At 38.8% G+C, this 27,170-nt stretch overlaps 1 protein-coding gene across 1 annotated transcript in view; it reads right to left on the bottom strand.

Annotated features, from left to right (window-relative positions):
* The window catches only part of LOC104505811 (Down syndrome cell adhesion molecule), a gene marked incomplete at both ends in the record, with an annotated part of 63,739 nt that overhangs the window by 35,825 nt on the left and 744 nt on the right, over positions 1-27,170 (bottom strand). Inside the window, 4 exons of the mRNA XM_010146526.1 lie at positions 1,567-1,686; positions 10,597-10,875; positions 23,582-23,857; positions 24,670-24,966. Of these exons, the coding sequence (XP_010144828.1) occupies positions 1,567-1,686; positions 10,597-10,875; positions 23,582-23,857; positions 24,670-24,966 (972 nt within the window). The remainder of the gene's footprint in view (positions 1-1,566; positions 1,687-10,596; positions 10,876-23,581; positions 23,858-24,669; positions 24,967-27,170) is intronic.

A 27,170-nucleotide genomic window follows, 5' to 3' on the forward strand; every position in this document is an offset into this window, starting at 1 on the left:
TACCACTGTTACAGTCAAAGTCCTTCTTAAGCAATGACAGCAGCTTATCACACACAACTGCATGGATGAATCTGCAATAGAACTACCTGCTCATAAATCACAAAATCACAGATGCCTTTTCTACTCTGTGGTGGTACCTACAAATGAGCTATGATCTGATTGGGTTATACTCCTGCTGGTTTCGTCTCAGCGATTATTTCAGCATTTGGCATAAACCTTGCTCACAAACCAGTTATATACGTCTCTTTAAGGGAAGATATAGCATATATCCTACAGACCTGTACACCACCTTATTTAGACTAGGTATTTAAATTGCAGTCATCCATTAGTAAAATGCAGGCTTCTGTAAAAATACTGACCTTTTCACCTAGAGTTATTTTGACCAAAAACTGAAACTGCAGTTTGATGGCTTTGCCTACATCACCTACTAAAATTTTCTTTGACTTAAAAACTTCAGCACTGTTAATGGAAATTATTAGAAGCAGTCACTTGATGGTAGAGTGTCACTAAAATCAAACCACTATCTGCTTCTCCTTTATTAAGGCGGGCTGCTTATCTCTTCACAGTTAATTACAACTCAGCTAGCTTGGCTTGGTGTCCTCCCTCGGCACGCAAACACAACAAAACAGAATAACTTCTTTGTGACCTATATTCATAATTAAAACCACATATATCATTGAGGTTAATGGCATTTGGAGCCCTGCACCCTTCTTGTCACAAACCAGAATTTATCAGTAAAAGCAAATATAGTCTTTAACATGAACATTTCTCTTTCTCCCACTTTTTTTTTTTTTTCCCCAATATAATTCAGACTTAGGTCCTAAGGAAACCAAAACCAACACAGAGCATTAGATAAGGAATTCTTCTCAACAGCAACTAGTTTTGCTTTTTAAAGAGTTAACCCAAGTAGACCGTATACAGAGTTTGGAGAATTTGTTTTCCTGCTAAAAACAACCAGAAGACAACTGGTAAAAAGACACAATCTAGCAGGCAGCATATTTTAATTAAAAAGCAGTCAATTTCCTATGGTTACTGAGGGTCAAGTGGGGCCAGTTTTAATGCTCTGTTACATGAGAAGAAAATGTTAAAGCATTATGTAAAGCGCATACTGAATTACTGCTTATGCTAATGCTACCTGACCTTTTTTCTTTGCTGAAAAGATATGATTGGCCATGTTATCATGGATTTTGAAGGGGAAAAAAAATCAGCCAAATGCTGCCAGTGAACCTTGTTCTGAGGTTGTTTCAATTAAAGCAGTATCTCTTTTTCTCAGCAGCCCATTTCCTCCCTTGCCTGCTGAGGCAATAGCTAACACAGACACACATTCACAGCTCCAGGACTTCTGTAAGACAGACCAAAAGTTCATTGAGCTTGGCATTGCACCTGTGACAATGGCCAGCACTGCGTGCTTAGGAAAATGGTAGAAGAACAGTGTAAACATGACTGTACCCTTACTGTACCCTGACAGCCTCTGACAACATGAAGATTAAACCAGTAGCTTACAGGTGAGTAAACTGTTCCTAAACCAGCATTATCTGTCCCCATTGATCACAGGAGGAATCATACCTTTTGAGTACTTCCAGACAATGGTAGGAACAGGGTAACCCTCTGCAGAGCAGTTGAGAATTACAGCTTTCCCATAGATCCCATCTTGGTCACTTGGCTGAACCACAAACCTTGGGGGCACTGCAGGAGGAAGCAAAAGAAGCCATGAGAATTTGTGCAGCTTACCAGGTAGCTCAAAAGGGCAGACCAGTCAAATAAGGAGGCATAATATTTCATAGCAGAAAGCAAAAATTAAAAACAGCTTTTTGATGATCCAGTGTCATAGTAAAGTTGGGTTTAGGTAATTATTTACTTTCTGTGCAGAATCTCAAAGTAATTCTTGCCAGGCACAGTAAAAGCACTGGTCTTGATAGGGTACAAAAATTAAGCTAATAAAAACCTCTCCACAGAAAAGGTTATAAAATGGAGTAAGAGATGAATCAAACTGTCATGGTCAGAAAAGAAATGCTTTCTAACAAAGGGAGAGAGTTGGCAGGTGTCTAAGAACAACTGTGTTTGTTGGATATTTTTTTGTAACAGTGAACTACCAAGCTTTAGAAAAAGAAGATTTAAATCATGCAGCATAAATAACCTTAAAAAATAACACCTTTTAATAGCAATCAGATCACTTCATATTAGAATGATGATGTTAGAACCATAAATTCTGTCTGATAGGACTTTTCTTTCCAAACACCCATAGAGAGGTTCAACACAATTTGCTTGCATTAAGTTGAAAAGGAGAAGTCTTATTAGAAATAGATGTGTGTCAATGTATACATATTATTAGACTTATTCTAAGTGTGTATTTATACATAAATAAAATGAGAGCTTCTCATCTCAAGGAGAAAGCCTACATGTTTTAAATACAGATATACACCAAAGCAAACAGCTTGTGACAATGCTAGACTTATAGTTTACCATGAAGACCAGATACTAAAAGCCAGTCTCCATATAACCTGCAGATTTGATAAAAGTTCGAAAGAAAAGCTAAAAACTCTGAAAACTCACAAAAGGTATTGAATATTAAAGGTGCTTAATGGTTGTATTAAAGTCAGTTAAGGTCACAGATTTTTGTTGACCTCCTGTTCTTTGTCTCAGAATATGAAGAAGTAAATACCTGAGTAAAAAAATAAATTATTTGTGTCCTTATCCCATGTTATTCTTTTTGTCATTTCTTACAGTGCTAGAGAGAAAGCGTAGTAATGTGACTGAGCCTGTGGCAGATTTTGTTTTTTCTCTCAAATCAAGTACAGCAAAACATTCAGATCTAACACAGTAAAGGAGAAATACCAATAGTTCCTTGCTTTCTTCACCTCACAGCAGCGTATGCACGCAGGGACACACATGGGTTCACAGATCCGCAGGTCTAGCCAGGGCTGACTTTGTCTGAAAGTTGCAGGGGACAGAACAAAGGGTCCAACCATCCCTCCTAGCTCTTACGTTAACCCTCATAAGACCCCACCACCTGCCTCTCTAGAAGGACCAGAAATTAAGAAAGGAAGTATGGGAGAGGGCTGTAGCATAAGGAAATGTAAGGCAGAATAAAAGGGAATCACCAGTACAGTGACTATTTGCCCCAGGTCCTGAAACAGCTCCTCATGGCCATGAATACCATACTACTTACACGTCAGAAAAACTGTGCAGCAGAAGCACAGAAGAAGCACCAATGTTATATTATAAAACTTTAAAGTTTTGTCAGTATAAACACACACATAGCAAATAGCACCTCCTTATCAAAGAGTACCTAGTTTTTCTTAAGGAGAAACTTGAGCTGCCAGTGTTGGCATGGACAGGAATGCTAAAAATTGGAGGCATCTTGAGATACTCTCTCCAAGTGCAGAAAACCCTCCTCACAATGGCTCTAGCATTGCTCCCTTCACCTCCATCATCCAGACCCCTTCCAACTTTCCACCTTCATAGACACAACTGTTTTTTAAAAGAGGAGAGCAATCTTCCAGGGAGAAAACAATTCCTATAACCAGACCTTTTTTTCATTGAATCCTACAGCTATAATGCAATGTTGTTTATTGTGTAACTATGTACAAAGAAGCTCCACTGCTCTCCTAGAAGAGGAAGGAACTAACACTAATAGAGGTGAGAGACACCTTTGTACTAGGAGATGTATTTAGTGCTGTCAAGCATTTCAGCTTTCCAAACAGCTGCCACACTGACAAACATAAATCATATGCTATGTTAATTTATGATAGGTAAGCATCAAACATGAAATCGTGGCAACAACAGCCCTGGGCAATTACCCTCCCTGTTCTAATTATCTGCTCACAGGAGACATTTGCTTCAGCAGCTCTTTTCGCACTGTTCTGTGTTCATTTTATCATCAAATTCAGAAGGAGTCCCAGGTACATATTTTCCGAAGCAGGTGAAAAGTACAATTAGTTGCACAAATAGGTTTTATTTTATATGAGTCAGCATGGTGGCATCTTGTTTCACTTTGGTAACTATAAGTAAATGTGTATTCACAGCTTCTAAAAAAATCAATTACAACCTGCCTATCCATAAAGAGGGAAAACAAACAAACAAAAAAAACCTCACCCCAAAAAAACAAACAAAAACCAACCAAACAGACAACCAAACAAAAACCCAAAAACTAAACCCAACCCAAAACCAAAATACACCTCAGTTGTATCAGTCTTACAGGTGAATAATTACAAATGATGCCATAGAGTGACTGAAAATTACTGACCTCCTCTACCACTGAAAAGTGTGAAGAGTATAATGTCTTTTAAAATCTCTCTTACAATACAAAACTTTTTAACTGCTTTGGTTTATTTCCATTCCCTTTGAAATCCATTTCCTTTATATTCTTTATTTGATATGGATGACACTGGCAAGAAGTGCTAATTTTTCAGGAAATAATTTATTATATTAAATGGGTAGACATATGCAGAGAGTTCTGGAAAAGTTAAGCAAGTTGCCTTTATTCCATACGGGGCAATTCAGCCTTTAAAATATTAGTTGCATTGTTATCTGTTAAAAAAAAAAAAAAAAGTACAATCCCTCTGGGCATATTTGGAAAAAAAATAGATGGATGCCAAGTGTAAATGTGGTTTGAGCGTTTCTCTGGAAATGCATCCTTACACATGCCTAATGAACGCATGTAGATGTGCTCAATGTGTTGTGTCTTTAAAGCTGACAAGCTCTGAACAGGGCTTCTTATTATACTGATTTCACTGTATTTTGGGTGTATATATATAAACCATAAGTTTTTCAGATATTCTTGGTATTCCCATTTTTAATCTTTACTTTTAATGCAGAATGATACCAGAATGATAAATGTGGAAATTAAATTTTCTCATCTTTGCTTGTACTGCTCCATAAAAAATCATGTTTCAACCCTACTTGTCAAAAACTCTGCCCATACCCAGTAACAGACACAATTTCTATAGTCAGTAAAGCTTTGGCCTTCCTAGAAGGCTACTTATAAAAATGCCAACCACTGCTTTGATTTTGAAGGCATAAACCCTTGATGCTTAAGATTGTCAATAGAAACCAAAAAAGATGCTACAGCAAAACAAAATTACTCATTCAATGACCTTTCAATTGTTTCTTCATTGCTGCCTTGGTAAAACCACAAGATTTTTCTTCTTATGAAGGAATGATTAATAGGTAAACAGAAGAGACTTTTACATTTTTCTTCCTCATTGATGGTTTGCCTCTCAAATTCATTTAAAATTAATAACTCGTTCAGTGCTATGTGCTGCCGTATTTTGGACAACAATGCAGTTAACTACTTGATCTTGATATTGATACTTAGCTTTAAATTATAAAGCTGCATTCCCTTTTCCATAATTTTTCAGGAATTCATTAGCCCTTAAAGAAAATTTGCTTAGTAAGAATTTAACAAAATTAATTTATCTGATAAGCTTAAGTAGATTTAATGGAGGGAAAAAAAGCAATTAGTTCTCCTCCTCTCTCTCTAGTTGCAAAGGTGTAGGCTTCCTCTGCCCCTGTAGAAGTGAGATACTCTGAAGCAGCTCACAGATATGGCTGAACAGTTCTACTTTTATAACCCTTGTTTCTGCAGCACAGTCCCTTGAGCTCGTAAAGGAGGGCATTTAAAATTGCTTTAATAGTGAGTTTCTGTTAGGCTCTCCCATTTAATGCAGCCTACGGATCTGTGACGAGAAATGAGCTGTTGAATTGTTTAGTGTAAGAGCAATAAATTGACAGATGCCAGCTATTTAATGGCTGAACTCAAAGGACCTAAAAAAGGTGTTTTCAGTCAATATTATGACTAGAAGTCTTAGGCTGTCACAAAGGGAAAACAAAGGATAAGAGCAATCGGAATAGGATGTTGAAGATAACATGAATGTCATAGTGCCATTTTAAGGGAAGGAAAATGCTTTTATTATCTCCTCGTGTAAAACTATCCTGATAAGATGGAAAAACATGATTTGATACTCTAAAAAGATACTGCTTACCAGTATCATCACTGCTTGCAAACATGGACTTTACCAGCTACCGAGTAAAATCGATTTATGAGTGCGTGCTAATATCCCCTGATTTAATTTTGCTTTTTGCAAATCCAAGAATCCTTTCTGACTGTGCTTTATGCCAGGGACCAGAAGAAAAACTCACATACTCCTTCCTGGACTTCAAATCTGTGCAAGTGCTTCAGGCTTCCTAGTGGTTAGTACATCACACGGGAGAGCAACTGTGAAGGCTCCTAACACAAACTCCTCTGGTGGGCTACTGGAGTGAGTTAAGAAATAATCTATGACATTGTCCAGAATACAATGTTTCATTTTTATGTGGAATATTTGTACTTTACATTTAGATCATACTGTCAAAATAATGGAAGAAATTTAATCAGCTAAAGCAACCACTGATGTATTAATGAATGAGATCATTAAACACTGTACTTTAGCAAAGACGAACAGTTATTAAATTTGGTCATTGGACCTAGAAGGTCAATTTAGCTGGTTTAGTGAAACCGTTTGCTACGCGGTTCAAGAAAAAAGGATGTACTTTTGCAAAAATGAGACAGTGCCTAGTGGTTTCTGTTGATCAGGTTTGACTAATGAGAATGTTAAATATTAAGTGAATCACTCTAGAATAATCTTCAAAGCTGCAGTGTAAACAACAGCAAAGAAAATAGTTTTGACACCAGCTGCAACTATAAATCTTTTCCTTCTGCTTTTCTATCATGAACTGCATTCGCTACATCACACCAGTGGCAAACATCAGAAAGGAGATGAATACTCACTTCCTATCTGGAAGGTTCAAGTCTCAGGGACTCCTCATTGGGTACCTAGCTATCTAATGATATTTGACATTCCTGGCAAGCACAAAATGAAAACACATTTACACTTAACGTGCTAAATGCATCCAGGGGGGTTATTAGGTATTTAAAGACTTTATCTCAATTTTAATATATGATGCGTTCATTAACATGAATTTTAAAAACATTATTTACACACCCACCTACTATGTTTGAATTCTCTTTTCTGGCAGTATCCAAAAAATTTTGAGCTGATAATACATTTGTGATTTTTTTCTTTCTGGTTACCAATTAAAATCCCTTTTACTGCTTTTTATTTCATAATTTCTTCATTCCCATTTTAGGGAACACTACAGAAATTAATAACACATGATATTAGATTGTGTTATGTAGATTTTAATCACTCTTTAGAAGACAGCCCTAATGAATAAAGCCTTAATTAATTCCACATGATCATATAATAGTTGACAGAGAAGATGTTTTCTTAATTTCTATAGATGGCTTTCATGGTGGGATCCTATTCTTTCCAACAAGAAACAAAATAATCAAAATAAGAAAGATTTATGATTTTTTGAGAAACCCTTCTACCTTGCACATTTTTGATGAATTTCCAGGGGAACTGCAGGCTGGGACCTGGTGGAGTACAAAATTCCAAGAAGAAAAGCCGAGTTTTCATTCACATGGACTGCCTACATGCAGTCCCTAGATGCAGTGAAGATGGACTGAGAAGCTATTGGCTTCTCCCAGTGGGTAATTAATGAGCTTTTAAAAGATATTCCATAAGCATTAGGAGTAATCAAGCTTGTTTTGCTGTGGATTTATATTCGTGGCTGAATACAGACTCCAGTTGGAACACCTCTTGTGTTTGCAGAAGGGCTCATGTGAGTAGATCCTCTAGTATTACACTCAGTAAAGGTGTTTCTAATCAATCATCTCTTTTCATTAAGATTTTAGGCTTTCAGCCCCACTGGAGGCATTTTCCCTTCTTCAGATTTGCCTGCAATTGGCCAATAAATTGTGAAGGGGAGAAGTACTGTCAGTTCTATGTCCAGAGTGTGACTAACTCTAATTTCCAGGTCCTTGCCAAGAAACCCATGGCAGAGAGAACTGAGAGTGCACTGAGAACTTCTTATTCAGGGCTGCACAGCAGCTCAAAAGCTTTGTCCTCTCACTTCCTTTCCTTCAGCACGCTCCTTCAATCTCGTATGTGATGCTCTGCAAGGAAACTCTGTGGAAGCCAGTTATCTTTCTCTGATATTTAAGGCAGGGAAAATCCAGCCTTGCTGGCCAGGTATTTTTAGTGCTCCTTATTGCCACTTGGTTGCTTTTATAGAGCACAAAATAATGGGAACAGCAATAAGGATTTATTATAAGGTACCCACCGATTTTAGGAGACTGGTGCGTGTTTTTATTCTGCCACTTAATACGCCTGGCAAAATGGCATGAAATAGGTATGAAAAACAGTATTTGTGGGAATAATGTAGGAAATTTATCTAGAAGACTTAAAACTTAACAGAAAAATATGAATGCTAAAAATATAACAGATACCTGCAATCTGACAGATAAAACATTGGAGGGAAAAAGTCACAAGCTGTAAAAACAAAGTTTATGTGGCTGTATGGATTCTGCAGAAGTTTGTGTACTCAGTATTTCAAACGTAGCAATGAATAGTTGGCCTGTGTTTCTTTATTCATCTTAGCGATGGACTGGATTAGATTTTACTTCTAAGTCTACCCATATACAGTCAGGGTTTTAGCAGAAAGTTCAGGTCAAACATCATATTATATTTCCCCTTTTCCCTCTGAGTGAGAGCTATTATCCCAGATGCATACGTAAACTGATTAAGACATTACCATTTAAGTTGACATAGAGAGAGGAGAGAGGCTTAAAGGAGGCTGCTGCAGAGCACTAGCTGGGCAGAAAGATAAGCAAGAGGGGAATAATAAAGTAGCCCTTATAACCTCCAAAAAGGTTGCAGGACTAGGGCTCCAGAGACTCCAAGCCTCTGAGCAAAACAGGGTGAAATGCTACCCACTATCATGCCCATGGGTTTATAAGGGTTTCCTTAAGGTACAAGCACCCAGCAGCTGTCCAGGCAAGGCACAGAGAACAGGGACACTATCAGGGGAAGGGAGGACTTGCCCTGGTCAGTGGAGTGCAGAGCAGAAATCCCTACATGTGGGCTCATTTGAGCAGTTATAGCCTCATAGATCTTGGTGCTGAAATAAGGATGCATATCACCCTACCATCCCTGTTTTGATGAAATGCCTATAGGAACCCATACAGAGATGTTACAGGGTTCATTCTATCACTTCAAGTACTGCATATAACCGTATATCAGGTATGATTTCAGCTGTTATTAGATGCAGCGTTGCTGTGTAGGGCAGACATAGCCAGTGGACTGTGATGGGAGGCTGTCAACTTTCCCTTCTCCAGGAAGAGAGAAGGTAAGGCAAATCTTATACTATTATAATGATGGATAGGGCTAAAAGTTAACTGAACAGCTTAGGAAAAGAATAATTAAATGCATGTAGTTAATTAAACCACTACTGGATTAAACCACAATTACTGGATAGATGGGGAAAGTAATAGACGTCTGTACTGAATAATAAAATATTAAAAGCAGTGATTTAAAAAAAAAAGTCATTAAAGTAATATTCATATCAAAACTCATGAAAAAAAATGGACCTATTTGCCATTAAGTTTTGGTAATAGTAGCATTAAAAAAATAAGCATACACATTCTGTAAGTGGAAAATTAGAGAATAATCCATTAAGAATAGTCCTAATACAGTAAGAAGATCTGAATTAAAATGGAGAGCTGTTGAGAAAGTTTACTTCAAATGAGTGTTTGAGGAAGAAAAAAAAAACTGGAAAAGACGACAAAAGTCCACGATTTGTTTTAAGATTTGTCTTGGTAAACTTATGGAAGGAGATATGAGATGTAGTGGCATGCAACAGGCAGAAATAACCACGGTCACTTGTAGTATTACAATATGTGCCCTCTTTCTCTAATGATTCTAATGGCTTGATAGCAAGAGGGTGGAGAGTGAAGAGTATAGGTGTCTTATTTTTTGAAAATGAGAATTTTAAACACCTAGAAAATTTTAAACACTTTCAGAAAGAAAAGGAAGCAATTTACTTCGTTGAAATTTTGCAGAGTAAGTTTGAAAATGTATCACAAGCCTTAATCTGTAGGGAACCTGGCTAATGTGTGACTTGGAAGATAGAAGTTATTGAAGGCAAGACATCTCTCTAAAAGGTCTTTTCCACATAACGTACTTCCTTATTGAAACTACATTCACCTCTAATTCAAGGCAAAATGTAAAGTCAGCATGAACAAATGAATTGTGCTAAATACATTATAACCATAAATAAGGAAAAGAACAACATGGTAACATGGGACAGTCTTTTCCCTGTGAAGTCAACACCAATGCTTTGCTTTTCTACTGACATAATGTTATATGAGAGGCTGATCTAAATAAAAAATGGGGATAATCAAACTAAAACAGTAACAGAAAGAAATTTGATTCCATTTCAAAGGCTTGATCCCTATGAACAGGCTTAAGCCTCACAAAATTTTCCAGGAAGTCAATCCTGTGACTCGCCCATCCACACTGCGCACTCTAGTGATAATGATTTGTTTTGAGACTCTTAGATAGAAAAAGTCATATTAGTTCTGTGCTCTCTGCTGTCAAGAGAGGGATTACCATATTTTCCTCTTTTTTATACTTCCCATTGAACAGATGTCATTACAAAATACTGATGAATTCTGCTTAATTGGTGCCCTTCAAACTAATTACATCTACTTACCTCTCACGATTAATTGGCTTTGGTGCTCCACAGCTGCTGCATCATTTCTAGCAATACAGGTATAATTCCCATTATGCATCAGTGAAAGATTAGAAATCCTTAAGGAGCTGGTGAAGTCGATGTTGTCAATTGTCACCCCGAGGCTGGCTGGAATTGGCCTGCCGTCCTTCTGCCAGGTGATTGTGATGGGCAAATCCCCAGACACCACCACACAGGGAATGAAGACCCGCTGCCCAATGGAGAACCGTGGAAATTCAAAAGGCTGAATAAAAGGCGGAACTGAAACAAAAGAGAAAAGAGGAGCTATTGCAGTTACAGTGTCATTGCTGAAAATAACATAATGGAAACGATATGCAGTGCTGAGAATGTAAAATCAACACCTTCAACAGCCATAGAGTATTGTTTAGCTAAAAAAAATTGTGTCTTTTGCAAATACCTTTTTTGCTTGACTACCCAATGCATAAGCAGAGATCACAAGCAGTGAAATCCCTGGCTTCTAGAGATACCAGATACCACTGGTAGATTCCTGCAAGAGTATTAGGCACCTCTTCAAGAAATCACATCGCCAGCTTACAACTCTGCAGGCCTTTCAGTAGCGAGACTGCCTGGACATTCCAGGAAGAGCTCAACTGCTTTCAGGATCTGGTGTGAGGGCCTTGCTTAGGGTTATGGAATAAAATGGGAAGAGGCTCCAGCTTTGCCCCTGGGATGTGATGAAAGGGACTGTAAGCTTCCCTAAGTACTGCTGGCACTTATTTTTTAGTGTTTCAAGTCACGATGCTCAATAAGATTGGGTGGAGGTATAAAGCGAAAAGCATAAAAAGTGGTATTTGTAGGACAATAAATTAAGTTAAAACTGATTTCTAAACAGAAGGCCAGTATAAAGCTTAAACTCTCAAGCTAACCTTTAATTCCTGCTAAGCATATTTTGCTTGGCAAATCTTTTTTTTTTCTTTTTAAACATATTATTCTGTGGTTGAACCAAAAGAATGAAATTTAATGTTCTTATTTTCTACCATAGGGAAGAATTCCTCTTCTTAGAAAACATTTTGTTTTCAGTTATTTCTAATAAAACCAAAGGAAACACTGGACTGGATTTAATAAACAAAGCAGAAATTAATGGGGGTGTCTCAACGTCTCTGGATTGTGGCCGGAACATTTAGTAACAATTTGGTAGACTGAGAATCAAATATGTACTCACATGAAGGAATTGAAATCTTCTACCTTCTCAGGGGGGCACCCTAACAACCAGGACATTGGTCTAAGATAGCTTTCTATCAAACACTCCTGAAAAGACTATAAAACCAACGGTGCAAGCAGTACTCAAATACTCATTTATCAAAAGAGAAGGTTCTTAGAGGTTATGTACCTTAGACACAGGAGTACATTTTTCTACTCTTGCCTGAAAGATTACTTATACATATTCTGTAGTACATATGAACATCTTGAACAGGAAAGATTGAATGATACCCACAGCAGAACATTTATACTACTGTATATTAGCTAGCTTTAAAAGAAAATGGGGTTGGTGGCTTTATCTAATTGTGTTTCTTTTGTCTTTTTTTCCCTTTAGCAAATCTAAGACTGTGTTTACCCCAAAAACTGAAGCTGAAAAGCAGCAGAAAAATTTTTCAAAGTGATTGCAATGTATGCCAGTCCACTGACTTCAGCAGCAGCATTTTTGGTAGTATTCTATTTCTGGGATGCAAGGATAGGTATTTGTGACCATTACTATGTCAGTTCAGTACGCTCCTCCACCAGGGGTAAGAAAGTTTATCACTAGGGAAGCAATACCAACCCCACCGTAGGGCAAAGGGGTTGTTCAAAGGCACATTCAAATGCTTGCGTGCATGCACATCACAGCGCAAGAGACTGAGACAAATCAGGTACTAAATCCTCTGTTTCAAGCATAGCCGTGATGCCATTTGATGAGAAGTCATGACCATGCACAGCTGCCACAGAAAGGTAACATCAGGCACAGGGTACCACAACTCATCCTTACAGGCTTTCCCTGACTCCTTCCGAGCGTGGCTCGCTGTCTGTGGCTGTGAGAAGTGCCGCTGCAATCAATTTTTCTCGCTCGGTGTAATGCCTTTTCCTGACTGCCATCTCTCAAATCGCTAAACCCCATCCTGTTGTGTTTTGAAAATCCGGTATATCAGGCACACAGAAAAACAAAATCTGGTATAAATTACTGTGTTTATGTGAACTGTGAGTGCTGGAAATTAACTGCTTTTTCACCTGAGGAACTAGGGTCACAAAGTGAGGCAAAATGTCTGCCTTCCCCTTCTAATTAGTTTAGCGCAGCTAGTGCATTCACATGATATTTTGGATTCTTTGTACATCAGCAGAAAAAGGCCAAATTTCTCTTAGCACATATTGACAAGCAGTTTATAATATAAATGGGAATTAGAAACTTTTAGAATGAGACTGTCAAGAGGTTTTGACATAACCTTTCCCCTTGATGAGTGGAAATATCTGTTAAATGCCATGTGCCCCCCTTATTGTGTTGTCTAGCACATTTCTACCCCTTCTCAGTCTCAGGCATCATTACTGAATGATATGCTAAAATTCACAAGAGGGTGGCAAATTGATTCTGTATTTTCTGCTGAGTGTGTAACAAATTTGGACCAATCTTTCACAGACAAAATGATATCTAAAGTCAGACAACATATTGCTCAAGGATTATTATGTGCATTTTCATTCTCTCTCTCCCTGACGAAGAAAACAGGGAGCAAGATCGTAAGGTCACATTGAAGTATTTTTCAGAAAATATTGATTTGCAAGGCTTCATTTACCAACTCTAAAATTTAAGTAACAGCCTGCAGAGCATTTCAGAAATCATCTAAAATATTTATAGACAGCACATTTTCACTCTACTCAGGTTTTTAAGATAGAGAGGAAACCAACATTCATTTCTGCTTCATAAAATATAACATATATTCAACCTGCAGCAGCTTGCAGTCCTGACAAGGAGCTTGTTTTAAAAACAAGTATATAATTTAAAATCAGTACTTAAAACCAGAAAATAATCTAGTAATAACTCTGAAGTATTGAAGAATGTTCTTCAGCTACAGTATTAACAGTCTGGGCTGATAAAGGCAGTCCCTGCTGATCTAAGATAGCAGATACTTTTTCTTTCTTGTAGTTTGAAGAAGGAATAGAAACCACTTATTAAAAACACAGAATATAGCACACCTGAAGTCAGGCAAATAATTCCTGAAATACAAAAGTTGCCATATATGTATATCTATTTCTGAACTGAAAAAGCTGACATATAAGCCTGACAGAAGAAAATATTAAGCTTGATTAACCAGCACGTGGGTTATTATTTTTGTAAACTAAAGCTGTATCATTGCCAAACAGCACTAAAACAATACAAGGGATGTATGATACTTTGACAGACAAAAGTTACAGTAGGACATATATATTTAAAATGTGTCTAAAATAATTCAAGGTGTGTTGAAGTGTTTTCTCACTCTGTATGTAGCTTTAGTTTGACCATACTTCAGAGCTTCTATTTGATGTTTGTGTTAAATTATGCTATTTTATATATAAGATGTTACATATTAAGTCTACAGAGAGAGGGCTGTATGTGTGCTTCTGTATGTGGAAGGGATGTTTCTTCCTCTACCCGCAACAACAAAAGAGTGAAAATATCTGCTCCATGCAATGAAGTGCAATGCCTTGGGAACGCTTTATTGATGAGTGCTTGAATTAAGTGTCTATTTAAGAAGAGGAGCATGGACCAGCCTCATTAGTTCTAATGCAGGAAGATTTAAATTATGGTTTTGTGCCCTGGCAAGGTCTCCTGTACCTTTGGGATATTACTGTAAAGCAGGGCAAGAAGAGCTTCCACACTACTCTCCATTAGCAGAGGAACATCCTTAATTTCTTGCCCTCTGTTCCATGGGAGTTATGCTAGAAAAATATGCTGAGATGATTCACTGAAACAGAGTATCCCACAGACAGCCTGTCTCCTGCAGCAGCCTTGTGAACATGGTGCTCTTCTCCCCTGACTCTCCTTCGTAAAATGAAAGTCGTCCTCTGCTTTATCATTAGAAATGATTCCCTAATGGATTTTGTTGCAACCACACTCTTGCAGGAGCTGTGACCAAAATATAAAATACTGTTGGCAATGAATACTCACAACACAGGTCCACTGGCTGATGTAAAGTAATAACCACCAAACTATGCAGTCTCTTAAGTTGGATGTGTTACCCTAGATTTCATGCACCAGGAGTGCAAAAGCCAGAACTATTTTGTCTCTGCACAAACCCTAGGCACAGTCTAGTCACCTCAAAGTTTTCTCCGCTATTGATTGTTTCTCCTCAACAGCCCCATCTCTTGTGGGTGATGGTCTGAGCAACTGCACACAATCGCTGAAGAACTGGATTTTTCTATTTCTTTCTTGTATGTATCAAGCCTTATCAGTAGGGCATGTCATTCACTGAACTATTAATGGCATTTATGGAGTTGAGCCTCATACTCTGTTCCCTTGCTGTGTGTTAACGATTCCTGTCTTGCAAAGAGGGAATACCTTTATATTCTTTGGGCCTTTCTAAGTGTACACACTGAAAAAATATAACCAAACTAACACCTGTAATGCCCCTGCGGTTGCACAACATTTCACTCCACTTGTACGTTCATTAGTTACCAAAATTAAACCTGTATTCAAACATCTTCAGTCTTACCACAACAAGCTGTGTTTTTTTATTGGGAAAGGTCGCTGAGTGTAGCAGAGCAAATGCTGTGTTGCCTATTTCCCAGGGGAGCTTACAAGAGAAATCTCACCCTGCACCTTAGTCCCCACTGCCCTTTACTGCAGTGCAGCACTGGTAACTCACAGGATCCCTGATGCTGTTCTGGGAGCTCCCCCAAAGTAAGAGAGGATGTAAAATGGTGTGTAGAAACAGAGAGTGCTTTTATGTCATGTCTCATCCATCTATTGAGCCACCTCTTTTCAGCCTCCATTGTGAGAGGAAAAGTGCATGCCCTTATCATGTGAAGCACCCTGCAAACCTATGATGGTGGGAAGCTCAGTTCCCTGCCCAAGGGAATGCATTTGCTATTTATTTTTTAAAAGAAAAAAAAACCAAAAACACCAAACCAAAAACCCAACTTCTTGATTTGAAGACAAGAAAGCAGCTGCAAGAGTATACTAACACAACATGGAGTTACCTTCATTGTTAAAGTACCACCTGATGAAAGGCCTCTCTTGTAGACTACGTATCCAAAAGCACTTAACTGTTATTTTTACCATGCTTTTGAAACTTGGTCCAGAGCTATTGCCCTTGTTTAGTCTGTGCATGATCTAAAGTGATCTTTGTCCTCAGGAAACACTGTGAAAAGTGGAAACCAACTAAGTCACTAGAGCCAAAAGTTCTGGATATAGATGAGAGAGGACTTTAACAGAATGATCTCTGGCTCTGAAAACCATTCCTATGAATACTTTGACTGGTTTCATGCTAGCTTTCCTTTCACCTTTATTTTGGGACTGTACATAAGCAGCTGATTTTATATCACCATTCTGTTTCCACAGGGCTGATACTGGATTTTTTTGTGTGCTACATGTTATACATATTGATTTGAAGTAAGGCCAAGATACTCCAGACCTCCACTATCATGTGCATGCACTGTCTCGCTTTATATATATATTTACTGTATGTACTTACACACAGACCACCAAGAGCTCACACTACCTTGATGCAGTAAAGGGCTTAAAACTTTAAGAACAATTTTAACAAATATATAGAAGTGTTTCAAATGTAATTGACAGAATACAGTAAAAAAGAGCAAGAACATTCCTTCTTCCAAAACCAAAGAAAATAAAGCTGCATTGTAAGAAAGAGAAGAGGGCTAGGTTTTGATAAACCCAAGCAGAATATACAGATACTCTTCAATTCGTTAGCTCAGGCACTATTCAAGTATTCAGGCTCACTTCATATTGTTTACATAATTCAAGAATAAACACATCCATACGCCAATCTAAATTGTGTTTTAAAGATATAAAACTGTGCATAACCCCAGTGAGTTTTATTTTAGATTTAAGTGCAAATTTTTCTATTTGTACATACTAATTCCTCATCATAAAGACTAGGATAGTAATGGAACAACTTTAATATATGTTTTTGGGTGACCATTTTCTGCAGTGTCAGAGCTGAAGTCATTAGGAGTATAGGGTATTAGAAGTGGACTGCTATAAAATAAGACACTTAACTGCAGCACCCACATCACACTTGTGAGCTTTTAAAGAATGCAAGTCAGCTATTTTCATGCAAGGCTGACGTTGAGTTGTTGTCTTTTGAATGGAAAAAAAAACTTTATGCAGATCCTTCACGTTTCATATATTACATACCAGGCTGGTTTAGCCTTTACTTCTGGTACTTTTACACGTTAGACGCTGGGGTGCTCACATGGGAGATATCACTATCCAAAAATAAACATTCCCTGAAATCAGACTGCTGCCACTGTTTGCTACTCATAAGCCCCCATGCCCATTATGTGACATGAGAATGATAGTCAAGTCGATTTTTATAGGATCTTTTGCATGACTGGATGTTCTCATCCATTCTCACCACACAGCCCTTGTGCGATTCCAGCATATGACAACTCCAGTCACTTTGAGAGATCTGAATATTTCTTCCTGAAGGAGTTGTAACAACCTTGGAGGGATCCAAAAAGATGTTGCATGGGAGAGTGAAAGGAAGACAGAAAGTGATAACACAAAAGAGTTATCTGGAGGATGTCAAGGGCAGAAGTTTTTTCTGACTCAATTCAGTGGCAAGGTTTATTCAGTAGGACAGATAAAAGACTACATCTTAGATACATGCATGAAACTGAATTCACACTTGCCATAATCCATGCCACAGACTGAAGCATAAACAGATTAGCAGATTGTTTGATCTGCTAATGCACTGTGGTCCCCAAAACCCTTGAAAGATTTCCCCTGATATTTTTCCCTTTTGTGTCTTCATATTTTTCACTTTCTGAAACAGCTCTCCCTGAACTGAAGTGCAAATCCCCAGGAAAGGTGAAGGGAATCTATGAATATAGTTGCAACATAAAGTTATTTAGAAAGAGACCCTATTTGGTTTGCTTGTTTTCTAAAAAGAAATAGGCCGGTACAATTCTTCTCCACAGTTCTCAACAGGTGAAGTGCTATCACTTTGGCGTAAGGCAGTGAGAAGCCTTCTAAATCAAAGAGACATATAAGCTCTAAAAGATTGGAAGCACTACTTTTGAACATCATACTTTTTATTTTAATGATGCTGCACCCTTCCCTCTCAGGAGCTTCTTTTTCAATTAATTTCTGTTGGAGAAGTGTGAATAGCAGCAGGCTGTTTACATGAGAAGTGTGTCCCATGAGACTGATGAAAAGAAAATCATCACTTACTACTGATGGCTTTTACTGTAGCTGAGAAAACTATTACTATAAATTACATAATAAAAAAATGGAGATAATGACTCACTCCTGTTTTTAAAATGCTTTGAGATCTACTAAAATGCTGTAGAAGAGATACTGCTATTATTATTTTACCATCTTGCCACCTGAAGGGTTGTTTTTAAATGGAAATATGAAACTTACACATGGGTTGGGTAATATAACCTCTTTCTTTGTTTGCCAGAAGTTCTCATTATAAGACTATTTTTGTTTGCTTGCAGTTTGACTTCTTTTTGGATAGTATTTTTTCCAGGCCAGGTGTCTGCCTCAGGCTGAGTCATTTCGGATGGGAAGTTTCAGCTACAACTGTCTGGCCATTTCCAAGAATAAGGGGTGAAGGTGGAAAAGTAGGGATGAATTATGTATTCATCCTAACATAAAAAAACTATGAGAAAGTCCCACCTGTGCCATGGTTAACAGCATGGATTTCAAGTTTGGCAGGTAATAGCACTAGCATCAGACATTCTTGCTGTCCCTATGAAAAGTCATTACAAGGGTGCCCAAATTTTGTGGTCTGAGCAAAATAAAGTAAATAGACAACCGTCCAACAATTATCACATCCTGAGAAGACATTTTTCAGTGACTAACAGCTAAGACCTCCCAGGGTTCAAGCAGCACTGAATACATCCTAGCACTACCTTCAGCGTCTGAGTCAGTTCCAGGCACGCAGGGCAGGTGTAGTCTGGTGAGATGTCATAAATCAAAGCAGATTTGTCTCTCTAGTGCTCACACAGCTGCCCATGCTGGCCCAGGAGGTATGAAAAAAGTTATTTCAGTGCAGAGAGTAAGAAAAGAGATGTGAAGGCCCAGGGACCAGAGTGGGGAACCAGACTGCATTGCAGGGCATGCAGACAGCAGCAGCAATCGATGGAGCAGAAGCTCAAAATGTTGTTGAGAATAAGAAAAGGCAATTACAGAATTGGGTTTAGGGGCAGTGGGAGGAAGTCAGAACTTGGGAGCAGGCTTGCAGAGGTGATGGGGGTTGGTAAAGTGGAGGTAGGAAACTGGCTGGGGATGAGAGAATGGGACAAGGAAGCATGGGGTGAAGTACAGCACTGACAGTGAACAAAGACCCACATGAAGGGGACACAAATTGAAACCCAGTAGAGATGGGGAAAGAGAAGACTGGTAGAAAGAGAGGACTGTAACTGGAGGCTGGAAGGAAGGTTGGGAGTTCTGGAAGTGTGCTGGTTTTAGTGATTAAACCGTGACAGAAAGAGAAGACTCATTTTGAGTCATGTGAACTAGGCACCAAGAAAATTAGGATTGAAATGGGAAAGATGTGGCAGACAGACTGGTTTTAGCATCCAGGCAGAAAAGCCAGGATTTGGGCAAGGATGAGCTGAAGGCTAAGGACAGGTCATACTTGGAGGAATGAACACAGAAGCCTACATCTTCTACAGAGTACTCTGCTTAGGATGTCTGACTTCAGTAGTCCTCTGTCACTGACAGGCGTGTGTGATCCTCACTGGCAAACCACTACAGCTGGGCCTAGTGCCGAGTAAGAAAATAGTGCAGCTAAAAATTCTGTTCTTGACAAGAACCTATGCAGTATTCTTAGCAATGGTATCTTGATGATTACTTCTGAGGATGTCAGTAACTACTGTTTCCACTTTGCAGGAGAGGGAGGAAAGAGGGTTCCGTTTGCTTTACAAAAAGGCGAAAAGGAAAGCTGTGTTTACCACAGGCCAAAGCAAAACATGTTGGAAGGGTATTATTATGACTTGCAAAGTCAAGCCATCTACAGGTATAAAATATCAGAAATTAAGTATGTAAGTACAGTAGTAGTATCCCCCCTGTTATGTATGCATTACAGGGTGGGTATTTTTCCTGGATTTTTTTCAGAACCGGCCAATTCATTTGTCCAAACATAAAAAAATAATGCCAAGATGGCTTGATTTCCAAAAAGCTCTGTTAGGACTCAGGCACAGTTCCAATAGGGCTATGTCTGCCAAGCAGAAACCTGCATACTTGCCTGCCAGCTTATCCACTCAGCTCCCAGAAGCCAGCTTATGGGACTGCTAGCTTCCCAGATCCAGATTTTGGGTCAGAGACAAGGGACAGGCAAGGGATAGTTAGGGGGTGCCTTGCCACATCTCTGTTGGACAGTTATTTTGAGTCAGCAGACCTCTAGGATAGATGGCTCTGCAGACAAGGGCACCAGTTATTCTTAAAAAATGGGACAACCGATTTCATGTGGTATCTAATCATCTCTTCTGATCAACAGTGCGAAAAAGTAGCTGGCCTAAGGTCAAACAGCACATAAGTGCCCAGCTCCCAAGTTTTTGGCTTCCTGACAGCCTGCCAGGTGGAAGGCTGCACAGCAAGGCTCTATAAGCCCCACTCTTGGGTTCTCTGGTAGCCAGAATTTCATTTTGAAATTATTGTCAAGAAACTTCATGTTCTACTATCTGAGACCTTACAGTTATTTCCAAAGAATGATCTGAAGATTATGTTTTCATCTTGATGTTTGTAAATCTCAAAATACTCTACAGAATGGGCAGCCCTCTTGTATTTAATTACATCCTCATGCTGTTGCATATCTTTATTTGGATGCAACTTTTAGCAAGTCCTCATTCAAGACAGAATGAGGACACTTCATGTACTGGAGAGTTTGGAAAGTGGGCAGTAAATGTGGCAGAGAACTGCAGTCAAGAAAGGCCAGTTGTATGTGTAATGCAGATAAATGCTGCCTTGTAGAGCCAAATTCTGTATTCACCTTTGCCACAGATCTCTCAGATAATGCTAATTAAGTGACTTAAATCTGTCTTTCCCAGGGGTTGCTAAACTGGGTGACGTGACTGATATGAAGAAGGAAAAAAGAACTCTCAAAGCAACTTCATTTCAGTGGGAGAAGAGCTTTCAATGTATAAATCAAATTGAACATATAAAAATTAGTGGATACCTTTAAGTTCAGTCTATGCCTCAGTTGCCATTTGGCAAAGTGCTCCTGATCATCCAGGTGGGTTTTGAAAATGAACACATTGTTTCCAAAACACCTTGATAACACAGAAATTATCCTCCCCTAAAAGCTCATGAGGAAATTGGTAATTATGTCTTTAGAACAGAACATGGAGGAAACAAAATACCATGCAACAGCCCATTAGGTATCACCTATTCTGAATCACCCTTCAGATTACTAACTTGAGGTCACCTAGGAAGCTTGTAGCAGAAATGAGAACAAACTGAAGGACCCACAGTGCTGAAGTTGGGCAATAATTCTCCCTCTGTTTCTATGGAGAAGTAGTAAGTATACTGATGGTAAGAGAAGCTGAACTGTAAATAAGGAGATTTAGGCACTGATATTACCCCCCCACCTTATAACGTAATATTTCAGAGTAATCCCAACTTCTATTATGCAAGTTTGGCCACATATTATATTTCTCAGAATGAAACATAAGTGCCTGAAAACTCATCACATTAACCCTGGAACCTAGAAAACAGAGAGCAAAGATATTAATATTTTGAAGCAATGGGACACTTTTGATTCTCTGTCAATATGTTTGATAAAGTCACTGTATAGGAACAGAAGAAAAGAACACATAGCCATCTAAAAAACCACTGCAGCAATGCTGACCTCCAGCGACAACAGCAGACCCTTGAGAATTGTTCAGGTCTGACATACAAAGCTCACCTTTGACATTTCAGGCTTAGCATGTGAGGACAGGATGTTAACCTATTGTTAAATAACAATGTCTTGTCAAGGCCAGGGCATGCTGAAGTCACTAGGGCACTTTGCAGCCCAACTTTCGCAACTCCAGATCAATAGGTAGGAGCCACACTGACACATGTACCATGGATCACTTCTGACCCTGCAATGTGCACTGCTCCAACCTACCTGCTTTACACAGCATATGCAGGATGAGACCGTATCATAGCTAAGCCCAGGTATTCTTCAAATGTTCCAAATGTTTATGCAAGTTACTCAGAGTATGTGCTGTCATTGCTTGAGATTTCTGCCCAGCCAGCCAGCCCTGGCAGCTGTATGCCCAGAAATGCAGCAGAATGCCTTCAAGAAAGTCAAACCACTGATAAAATCCACAGTTCAATCAAAACTGATAGAGCTAGCAATCTGCTTTCTGGGAGGAATTGTCAAGTTTGAAATGAACCTAATGGAAGAAAAAACAGTACTGCACCTGAGGTACCAGCTAGCATGATCTAAATATCCAAGCTGTAAGAATAGACTGTTGGATATTTTTTTGTGTGGCTACATTCATTCTGATAGTCACTTGAAAAACAGTATTATTTAAGAGGCAGTATTGCCCATCAGATTTACCATGGTGAACTCTTAGTGCAGCAGCAACATAGTTACTAATTTGGCATTTAGTTCCTAAACTGCATCAATAGATCCGAGATATTATTCTAATATCAAGCAACATACCACATACATGAAAAGAAATGGTGAAATTAGATTTTTTTTTTTTATACCTCAGTGTGTAACAAGTGCCCCTGATGGTCTCAGGTGTATGAGATGTCATATCTTTTATAGCCCAAATTGCTAGTGGCTTAAAGCTAATGCCCTAACCTCTTGAAATAGTTAGCAATTACATCACTCCAGACTGAAAACAAGAAAGGACTAAACAAACAGAACAGAAAGGAGTTAAAAGATCAGGTGTCTATAACAAAGTCATTTTGCCTTAGTGTTCTGCTCTGTAGCTTATCTGAGAACAGATAGAGAATTCAACCTTCCTTCCTTTCTCTCTTCTTCCCCCTAAAGAAAGGTCAGGAAAGGTTTCTAAGAACCTCATGAACTGTGAAATTACACCTCAATTCTTCCTACAGGTTCACATGAAGCGCACTCTTTAGTGGCCCCATTGCTCAAAACGAGGTGCTACTGCAATCAGGTTTTCTGTCCTTTGTGTCTTTGTGAATAGGTCTGAACATTGCAATAACAGAATAGTCAGAACACAATGCTAAGAGATTCCTATTCTCATCTACTGCTGAAGTCTTTCAGATCCATCTGAACATGCTTGTTTGGGACTAATTGAATAGATTTTAAGCATCCCATTAGAATTTCAAGTCACATTTATTTCCAGTGCTACCTTTCTAAGCATAAAAACCACTCAGAACAGCACACTTAAGAGGAAAGCAAGATTAATGCTTTTAGTTCCTGTCTTTGCTTATTGGCAGAAATACATACACTGAAATTCCCATCTTAAAAGCTGGAAAGTCACTGAAATAGCTAATGAAAATATGAACTTTGTCATCCAGAAGAGAAACAGTCATCAGTGAAACTCAGGTGACAAAACATTAATCTACTGCCTTAGTTGTAGCAAAACATGCTCATAGAAAGCTTGCTTCTGCAAGGCTTCCACTTAGAAAGCAACTCTTTGCTACTTGAATGAAGGAGGTTAAAAGTCAAGAAAGAACAAGACACAGTGAATGATTAGCACCTATGTCATCATTAAAAATAAACACAAAGCTGGATTAACCTTCTTAAGCGCTCATTATCTAAGTGCCAGCAAAATCCCACATGTGCAATTCTGTTTCTATAAAAGACACAGCCATTATCTTAGCTCTAGTTTCCCAAGCTGACCTCACCTTTTACTGTCACGTGCACACTCTGACTGGTGGACAACTGGGGTTGAACAAGGACATTGCACGTGTATTCGCCCTCATCTACTTCCTTCTGCACATCTGAAAGCTTCAGTGTCCCGTTGTTCTCGAATGCCACTTGGCGATGGTTAAATGGTAGCAGGTTAGAGTTCTTGTACCACTTGATGGAGTAATACGGGTAGCCAATCACGCGACAGTGGATGTAGGTGTCCCGTCCAGCTATCGCTGTGATGTTCTTCATTGGTCGAATGCTTGCTGGCCCTGGGAAGGTAAAAGGAAACTCTTGAAAATAATTGAAAAGCAAATTTGGTTGAGGAAACATGCATACGATTTTTCTGAATTTACAAATGTTAACAACAATTACAGATGTGGCTTGCACAAGACTTCTTAGCATTTGACAGTTTTTGCTTTTAAAAGCTACTTAGGCAGTTTTCTTAATCTTTATATGCTCTAGTTTTTCCTCACCCTGCAGCATACATACTAATTATGTGGGGGAATATGTTTTCATTATCCAACACTTGCCTGATAAAATCTTCACTGCATTACAAATTAAAAGGCTAAGGATGAATTAATTAATGTGAAATTCTAAAACTGATACAAAACTGTTACACAGGAGAACACTGACAAAATTAGGGCTTTTTTTTCCTTGACATATATAACATATAATACCATGAGGATGGGTATTATGCCACGTAGAGCTAGAAATATAAGCTATAGTACTGTAGACATGAATAATTACAATGAATGTTGGACAAGTAAAGGAGGAAAGGAAAAAAAAAACACCCAAAACATGCACAGCAGGACTAAAATAAAAAAACCTATGAAATAATAGAGATGAGTATAAGAAAGATAGACTAGAAAACAAGTCAAAGGGTTCTTCCAACATTTAACCATACCATACACTTTCTAGATGGGACTGGAGAGGGGGAGGGGGAAGAGAGAGAGGGGAAGAAAAGGAGAGGAAAAACAGTAAGTTGGTTTTGGCATTCCAAGACTCATTTCATCACATGCAACAATCTTCTCCACTACCATGAGTTATGTGTGTTTTTTTGAGGAGCTGATTTGACAAGCACCTCTTACGTTTATTCGAGCCTGGTACAGGATGACTCCAGCAGAGTTGTTGGCAGTACAGCGATAAACTCCTCCATCTCGGACCTGGGTGTTAGAGATATTCAGGTAACTGACCACGTTGCCTTCAGAAGTGATAATCTGGCTGATACGGTGACTGCCGTCTTTAACAATGGGATCTTCATCCAGCGTCCAAATGATCGTAGGCAGAGGAGTCCCCTTCACATTGCACATAAGGGAGACTGGCTCTCCTGGACTCACCACTTTCTCACTGAAGGCAGAAATTATTTTGGGAGTTCCATCTGCCAAGGGAAAGAAAAGCAGAATAGTACTTACATGGTGTAGAACTTGTTCCCTCTGTCCTAGAGCCTATCACATAAGCCAAGACCTTTTTTAGAAACTATGCAAGCAATTGTGTTTTGGGATGTAACTCTAATTGAGACAGGGATACAAACTTTGGTAGCAGATTATTTAAATGATCCTCTGCTTACTGCAGGTTTCTTTTTTATCTTCTGAGAAAGCTGGTACTGACTCTGCTGAAGGGAAAGCGCTTGAATAGATAGACCAGGGCTCTGCACAACCATATGAACTGCCAGGTTCTTGCAAAAAAGTACTAAAGCCATGCACAGTTCATCATAAAAGACATACAGCAAAAACTCAACACATTTGAAATTCTTCTTCTCCTAGTCGATCTCAGCTCTCTGGAAAGCCAAAGATGAATCCTGTTGGCAAGAGCCAGGCATAACTTGCATAGGCTAATTTCACACAGCTGTGCCAATGCAGTTTAGTCCTGACCCCATTTAGAAAAGTATAAAATTAAGCTTTTCTGAATACAGATTGTCAGTAACAGCAATGATGCCAATGTCTTTCTGTCGTCATTTTGTGCTACAGATAAATATTCTTCTGAAATGAAAGCATTCAAATGTTTTCTCTTGTGATTTGTGTCACAATTTACTCAGCCTCTACCAGGCAAGTAAAGAGAGAGAATAGATGGAAACAGAAAATTTGAGATTTTAAGTAGGGAGCAGGATTAAATAACCACCTATCCAGAGAGTCCAGTGAGGTAACATTTAGGAATGCTGACACTCTACTTAAGGTTTTTTTTCCTGAGATCATGCAATACATGTTTGTTCTCCTTTGAAAATCATACTTTCAAAGCTGTATCTAGAGAGAATTTCAGCGTAATTGGGAGCTAAAGGCCACACACCAAGACCAATAGGCAGAACACTGTAGGCAGTCTAGTCCACAGTTCAGACAACAGTGCTGCAGCCTACTGCCTGGTTGTAAAGAACCAAGTGTCAATAAGCTAACTTTCGTGTTCCTACAGTATTAGTGCCTGCAAGAAGCAGAAGGAAAAGGCATCTCATTACCTAGAGAGGGGCTAAGGCCACTTGAAAACTTGCCTTGACTCACTCCTTCATGTTTTGCAGGGGACAGAACATGTCAGGACTGACAAGTCTCATGCACTATTTGTTTGTGCACACTATGTACTGTCTCTTCATATACACTCTGCTATGTATTACCTGGATGTTTGGGAGGCTTGAACCATGATGACTCCCCTGGAAATCACCATTCTTACACTGCAATTTCAGAGCAACATCACTCAGGAAACTGAAGGAACTGGCACGGTGTGTGCAAGACTTCCCACAAAAAATGCTGAAGCATAGCAGAATTAAAAAGAAGGCTGCAAAATTCCCATTCTTACCACACAGCAAAAACATAAGGTACTGCCAGTCTCAGGCTGCTGAAAGACCTTAGCATTCATGAAGAAGCATTTGATTTTATTTGATTTTATAATTTTCTCCTCTGCCCCCCTCTCCCTTTCATTTCTGTCCCATTGGTTATGTGACAGAGCTCTAATTTATTTATTTATTTTCATCTAGGTTTTTCTTCCTTTCCTTTGCTGTGTATTAGATACTGTCATCACTCATAAAACAAAACAGCAGCACCCAAAAAAAAAAAAGCTTTTATCCTGAAATAAAGCTGCCACAGGAACAATAAATCTGTGAGTGTGCACATTGTGTACCTCTGCCACCCCTCCTCCTATGGTGTTTTTTTTTTTTTTTAAATTCAAGTGACAGGCTTTTTTTTTTTTTTTTTTGGGAGATGAAAGCAGATATTATTTTCCCAGTGAGACCTTTGAAATCTTTCCTGCTGTTGCTCTCTGATAACCTGCACTCTCTCGACATCATGATAGATTATCAATATGCTCTTTAGGCTTTCTTAGTCACGGGAGATGGTTGCCGAGGTAACTCAGTCCAGGCAGGTAATCTCTTCTTTTTCTATAAAGACTCTAAAAATAGTGTCCGTGCCATGACTGCAATACAGCCTCATTAGTGATCTGGCTCTGGTACAAATGGATAACTTTCCTCATTTGATTAGCAAGTATAACTTGGTGTCAGTTAGTTAAGATGATCTGCAAGCCTTTAGCAAATACCAACACACAACCAGAAAAGCCATGCCCAGAAGATACTTGGAGTTGAAGGAGACCTCTTGTCTCATGTCC

The sequence above is a fragment of the Eurypyga helias genome, unplaced genomic scaffold (assembly GCF_000690775.1).
Source record: "Eurypyga helias isolate BGI_N326 unplaced genomic scaffold, ASM69077v1 scaffold36702, whole genome shotgun sequence".
NCBI classification, from domain to species: domain Eukaryota; kingdom Metazoa; phylum Chordata; class Aves; order Eurypygiformes; family Eurypygidae; genus Eurypyga; species Eurypyga helias.